The sequence below is a fragment of the Paramisgurnus dabryanus genome, chromosome 2 (genome assembly GCF_030506205.2).
Source record: "Paramisgurnus dabryanus chromosome 2, PD_genome_1.1, whole genome shotgun sequence".
NCBI classification, from domain to species: Eukaryota; Metazoa; Chordata; class Actinopteri; order Cypriniformes; family Cobitidae; genus Paramisgurnus; species Paramisgurnus dabryanus.
The window spans coordinates 40,875,117-40,881,913 of NC_133338.1; the positions used below are offsets into that span (position 1 = coordinate 40,875,117).

The window sequence follows — 6,797 nt, forward strand, 5'->3', positions numbered from 1 at the left end:
TTGACCTCTAATTCATCCAGTAAATGTCTAAAAGCATCCTTATGTAAAGATTAAGAATTATGTATGTATATAAAAAGGAAGGTATTCATTACAAAGTGAAAAAATGGCTGTCATTCTACTAAGTACTATAAATAAAAGCTGACTGCCTTCTGGCCAGATGTGTGGATATATGCCGTGGGAACATGAAACAAGAGCACACGCCAGCTTCCCTTTGCCCTTGACTCTTTCAATCTCATAGTGCTGCTGAGGACAACAGTTTATGCATCTACAATGTCTGAAACTCCACACCAGAGAGCTACATATGATATTACTCCACAAGGAAATCCACTTTTTATTGATTTTTAGATATCAGATTTAATCTAGCAATGTTCTACAAATCTATTTCCTCTAAAAGTATCTAAAAATAGTTTTTTTTTAAATTTAATTTGTATTTATTTTATCATTGCCTAAGTGTAACCAGATTAATAAAAATACATTAATATTAAAGTTTTACCCTGGCTGTATCAATTTGTGCCACTAGAGTGTGCCACGTGCCACGACACAAGGTAATACCACAATGTGTTTATAAACAATATCAAACACTAAAAAAATGTCATTTGCAGACTGGGGCCTTATCTAGTACATTATCACAGGTGAGGCTTTATTATGTTGGACCAGTGTATTTGCAAATATCTCATCTTACGAAACGTAAGGGCATAATTGACAGTAATAAAATTATACATTGTTTTTCATAAGTTCATTAAATAATATTATTAGCCTTTAAGTCAAACTATTTCCAATTAATTTTTTTTTACCAGTAAAATTACAACTTTACATGATACTGGCTGCTTTTTCAGACAGAAAATGGATGTGTTTTGCTACAGATCCATCATGTCCAGTTTGAACGAGGCATGTTAGGGCATGTTCAGTGCTCACCCATTTCCACTTTATAACGTCAGCATTTTATTTACCCTAACTTGGTGTCTGAAAATACCCATGTGCCATTTTAAAAGCTTAAAAAAACATTAATTAGTAAATACTTCACAACTTTGAGAACTGATTGTGAACAAAAATTTCAATATGCTTCATCTGTCCAGTTGTATAGACACCTGCCAGCTGTTTGGTCTGTTTTAATGCATTGTTTTTCATTATATGTGTTTGTTACATTGGTTGAAAGTCACATTTACGAAATTAGAGAGAAATTAGTTGTGTGGACTGCAGCAAATGCAGCACATTGCACAATGCATCATCTGGGTCTGTAAATTATAAATCCTGCAGAAAAAAATGCATCTGTGTTCAATAAAAAGTCACGAATAGCACATGAAACTAAGTTTAAAGAAAATATAACACCTTAGGTCTCTCGCGTGAGACTGCGCGCGCGCACACACAATGGGTAAACAACAGTTGAGAGTGAAATTTAAGCACGCTACGTCTGTCTGCATTCACTGGAATGCAACCCCCTTTGTTATGGTGAGAAGCAAGAATGTTCCCTCAATTAAAATTCCTGGGGCTGACCTGTTGCCAAAAGGTATTTTAAAACAGGGGCTATTTGACTAAGAATGCGCATCGTCATTTGGTGAACAGGTACTCAAGCCGAGTGTGCGTTCAAAGAATAACCAGTAGTGCGCGCTACACTTTCACAATATTCTTGTAACTATGCGTAACACGGTTTCCTAAAATAGGTAACTAATTTGCTTTTCGTTGTTGGGTAATGACGCAAGAATCAAACAGGGTAAGGATAAATCGTTTGCTACGAATCGAGCGGCAACTTTCAAAAAAAGATAAATATATAAAAAATGAATATAAGAAAATACACGAGAAAAGAAGTATGGCAAATGTTAAGTTTGACTAGGTTATTTTTTCTTAATAAATATAAATGGTCGCTCATATCTGGAAAACAGCGTATTCATTGATTTTAATTTAAAATCAAAGATTTTGAGAAAAAGACGCTCCAGATCTTACGTGCGCAAGCGCACACTGTGCTGGGGGTGCGAGGGGCGGGTGTTAGTATAAATTGCCTCTCACTACATATCCATTGCCTGTCCTCTGAACTTTGAGACAGCCGCAAGCATCACTCTAAGATATGCAATAGACTGGAAATTAAACAAAAGCAACGTTTCAGTAACAGTCTCTTTTCACAAAACGGACAACATGGATTTTTACCATCTATTCTGTTTAACGTGCCGAACAACGGTAAGGAAAAGTGATAATGACATGATTAGAGTCTTAACAGTACTATCTTTAGCATGTTTTATATTTGCATGCTTTCATTCACATATAGAAAGTTGTTAATAAATGTATATTTTTGCGTTACAGTAATGACAGAATGTTAGATAAACTTTAGTTTTGCATTACATTGTCAGCTATCATTCTTGGATACTTTTGCTTGATTGTATCATTGATAGGGACAATGGAGCGTCTCATCAGTTACATTGAACTTTGTTGTATCATATGCTCAGTGTCCTTTTCACAACCTTGAAAAACAACCCAATCACCTTAGTGGGCCTTTCGTTACGCGCAAAATTTGAGTAATACGATTTTACTACGAACTGACCCAGACATTGTTTTCGTTTTACAGATGTCCTCGCCGAGAATCCTCTTCATGGTGTTGTTGTTGTTAATGTACACATATCAAGGAGAAATGACAGAGACACTGTGCGGTGGTGAACTAGTGGACACTTTGCAGTTCGTGTGTGGAGACAGCGGCTTTTATATCAGTAAGTGTAACACTTCATAATGATAGCTGTCAGGAAATATAAACTTAAAGAAGCACATTCATTTATGTTGTCTTAGTGAATGTCTTAGTGAATGTCTTTGTTCATGTTTGCATCATTGTCGATAGCTATCACTAAGGGCATGTCAAGTCTACTTGTTCAAGTGGTAAATGTTGTTAAATGTAAACTGTTTTGCTGTTGGTCAGTTGGTACCAATGTTATGTCAAAGGTCATGGGTTCGATACTAGGGAACATGCATACTGATAAAAAAATGTATAGATTAAATGCATTGTAAGCCGGTTTGGATAAAGGCTTCTACCAAAAGCATAAATAAAAATTTGTGGCAGCAGATTTTCCTTGACATTTAGTATTTAAGACGGCACTAAAATTGCAATAATTTATTAAATAGTAGTTGTTTGCTCTCTCTCCCTCTTTCTCTCTCTCCCTCTTTCTCTCTCTCCCTCTTTCTCTCTCTCCCTCTTTCTCTCTCCCTCTTTCTCTCTCTCTCTCTTTCTCTCTTTCTCTTTCTCTCTTTCTCTTTCTCTCTCTCTCTCTCTCTCTCTCTCTCTCTCTCTCTCTCTCTCTCTCTCTCTCTCTCTCTCTCTCTCTCTCTCTCTCTCTCTCTCTCTCTCTCTCTCTCTCTGTTCTATTCCTATCAGATGACTGTGGACTTCCCCCTTTTGTACCTCTCCTGCTGTTCTTTATCTTTTATCTTTGTTTAGTAGGCAAATGGCAAGGTTACAGGATCCATTTTGATAGCTATTCACACATCCCTGGGAAAATAAAACAATATTTGGTTTTCTGCAGTGCACTGTTGTTCGTAACCGTTTAAAGTCCTGGCTTTAAAGTGAGGTTCTTTTTAACACTGGTTAGCAGGAGAAAAAAAAAACAGGACATGAAGGATCTGTTCATGCCGTCTCAAATTTCAGAAATCCTAGAAACATGCCGACAACCACATGTGGGATTTGGTGAAATATAAACAATAGGGTGTGAATTGGTAGCATTGGTTCCTTTCCAGGGAAAACCCGGTGTTCATCGCTTACCTTCTCTTCCCCCACCCAGGCAGGCCAAACAGATCAAACAGCCGCCGTCCACAGAGAGGGATAGTGGAGGAATGCTGCTTTCGGAGCTGCGAGCTGCGTCTGCTGGAGCAGTACTGCGCGAAACCTGTGAAGACCGAGCGAGATGTTTCCTCCACCTCACTGCAGATCTTCCCAGTGTCACAGGCTCTTCACAAGGTACATCAAGCTTCTTATCTCCCCTTCCCCCCAGTCTGTAGCCCGGCACAATGATTTTGCTGAACCCACAAACACAGACTGAGGCTAGACAGCTAGTCAGACAGAAGCCTGTTTTATCACACTGAAATCAATATTAACCATGTCTAGTTTCTTGGAATTGCTGATTGCAATGTGGAAAACTTGCAGAATGCATTGAAGATGATTTACTACCAGCATTGATGTAGGCAGGTTCACGAACAGAACTCATGGTAATGCCATGAAACTTTATTGGAAGGCGATTGGAATGATGTCATTACTCAAAGCACCGAAACTAGTACAAGTGTTGTGCCGCATTCTGGCAAATTTTTGTGCCATGTGCTCTTGGCATGGAAATATGTTAAGCGTTGGCAAGACAGTAGGCCAGCTGGCCATGCCTTGGATTTCAAAACAACAAAAAACAAACAACCCAACAACACAATAGTTAGTCCCACTTGAGAACAGTACATTTGTATCACGAGCCAATCAGAAGCCCCGCTCAGCCTGAGAGCATTAGGCTGGAAAGGTTGTCTTCAGCTGTTTTCCAAATCCTCATTTGGTGGAGTCTGATGTTGGTCAGTTATGTATTTACTGTACTGGGACAGCAGTGCAACAAAAAGTGACATGTTATGCGGCTATTAGATTATGTCTGCTATCAGTTGGATTAAAATGCTGATGCAAAAATAATGTATTATGAAAATGTCTTGAAAGGGATGTTATTCAAATGTAATTCAATTTTTTTTGTAGGATATCACAAGAAGGCCTCTTGGTTTGAAGTATTCCAGATATGAAGTGTGGCAAAAAAAGGATGCCCAGAGGTTAAGGAGAGGGGTACCTTCCATCCTGCTCGCCAAAAAGTTCAGGAGAGAGATGGAGAAAGTTCAAGAGAGGGAGCAAATCGATTTACACAGACCCCTCATTACCCTCCCTGACAGACGTCCTTCCATACATCCTGATCACCACTTATCGAAAGCGGTTGCTTCTTAAGTGCAACAAACATTGGATTATACCCCAGGTGTTGGTCAGTAGAGGCACTTTTTTCAAGAATCATGCCACTCGCCGTCTTTGTCAAAACCAGATTATGAACACTCTGTGTTACCACAATTCGAACCAACAGAAGTTAACACTGAAAGCGAATGTACTGAGGTGGTCCACACAGCAAGACAGTTGAATGCAGTGTTGGTGAACATCACGGAGACGTCCAGAACTGAAACCGAGGAACTTGATAGATTGCACAAAAATCTGCAGTTTGCAAAAGCAATTATGGTTCTGTTTTGCTTGCACCCTTTTTCGAATGTCTTGTTTTTAAGGAATACATTTATCAACGTTAGAGTCCTTAATCTGCACCTTTAAAGTGTCACCCTGTGGCATGAAAACCGAAGAAATGAAAGGAGAAAAATTATGGCTGGCTGTGCAAAGCCAAGGACTGATGTTAAACAGCACTATTTTTTATGAACTGCGAAAAATGAAAACGTTATGGTGCTACCTTGCAAATAGACTTGCAAAATAAGTTTTTCCGTTTTAGGAAAAACAAGACTGTATTCAAAAGACAATTTTAAAATACTTCTTGTTTGGAACAGAATTGGCTGTTCAAGAATCATGTTCGGTGCCCTGGAGAATGAATGTGAAGGCCTTTGCTATCATTCGAGATAGCGTTGCAAGGGAAGGCAGGAAACATCACAAAATATTGACGCTAACCAAATCATCTTGGACTTTGGGCAAGAACAGTCTTGCATGTTTTAAGGTGTCACATACTTGTACCATAACATTCCTATTTCCAGTTTCCAGAGTCTCTGCCATTTTATCTTTGCAATTTATCTTCACTGTTATTTAGACAGTATTTTACATGTATGCAAATGAAACATCAATATATGTTTTTAAAGGGAAACAAATACGCAATAACATATTTTCAACATACAATTGTAGTATTCCAGTGATTTTGCTTGAAAAGAAATACTTGAATATGTGTGCAAAGTCTCATAAGATGTTGTCTTGTCATTAACCCTTGTATGACAAGTCTTGCAAATTGAGCCACCAAACATTTTCTCTTAAGCAATGGCACTGTATCAAGGCATTATTTATTTTGATATAAAACCCATACAAATCAGTCCCAATGAGAGATTTCATGCACAAATGCCAATTTTTTTTGTACATTATTTTATTTTAGTTGTTCTGCTATTGTATGTAGATGCTATACTGTATGTACCAAAAATGTTACGTCTACTTTTTTAAGTAAAGTAAATGGATGCTTCTAAAGTTGTCTTGTCTCAGTTTTTTGGCTTACGTGACTTACACAACCACTGAGTGTGTGTCTTTGGTAGGTGGATAAATTTATAGCTTTTGGAATGCATTTGGAGCTGCGAAACAAGTGCATACAGTACATACTCAACCTGGTACGTGCATACAAGTGCATACTTTAGATTGTGCTTGTTTTTTTTTATCTCATTTCACACAGGCAGTGACCTGGCTGCCCTAAGGGAAAGGTAAATGCTGGGGAACACTTATTCCTAATATGCTGACTAACCTTGATCCCATGCCGAACCGGGTAGGCTTCATATCAGCTGCGCACCGTCTCATTCGTAGTGCCCTCACGGTTTGGTTATACGGCTAATCTTATTTTTATGAAGATACTTTTAGTACAAAAAAATCAATGCAGCAACCAAATTTCACCTGGAGAGATTTTATGCTTTATCTGATACTGATAATCACCATCTCCTAATATTTGGTAGACAGCCGATAAAAATCCAAGTGCTGATTTTAACAGTAATACATTTTGCCTATTTACAGTATAATGTTAAGGTGTCATACATCAGCAGCAGCACGTTCCGTGTTTATCCCATTCATTTATCCC

At 38.2% G+C, this 6,797-nt stretch overlaps 1 protein-coding gene across 1 annotated transcript; it reads left to right on the plus strand.

Moving 5' to 3' along the window:
- The first annotated feature begins 2,018 nt into the window (after window positions 1–2,018).
- Window positions 2,019–6,202, plus strand: igf2a (insulin-like growth factor 2a). The gene is made up of 4 exons (XM_065289229.2): window positions 2,019–2,172; window positions 2,558–2,696; window positions 3,756–3,931; window positions 4,694–6,202. The coding sequence occupies exons 1-4, from the start codon at window positions 2,131–2,133 to the stop codon at window positions 4,931–4,933; spliced, it is 597 nt and encodes a 198-aa protein (XP_065145301.1). The 5' UTR covers window positions 2,019–2,130; the 3' UTR covers window positions 4,934–6,202.
- Window positions 6,203–6,797: the final 595 nt, after the last annotated feature.

Coding starts and splice junctions, on each gene's coding strand:
- igf2a (XM_065289229.2), top strand. CDS start 2,131: ATGGATTTTTACCATCTATTCTGTTTAACGTGCCGAACAACG. Junction 2,697..3,755: donor AGACAGCGGCTTTTATATCA/GTAAGTGTAACA, acceptor TCCCCCACCCAG/GCAGGCCAAACAGATCAAAC. Junction 3,932..4,693: donor TGTCACAGGCTCTTCACAAG/GTACATCAAGCT, acceptor TTTTTTTTGTAG/GATATCACAAGAAGGCCTCT.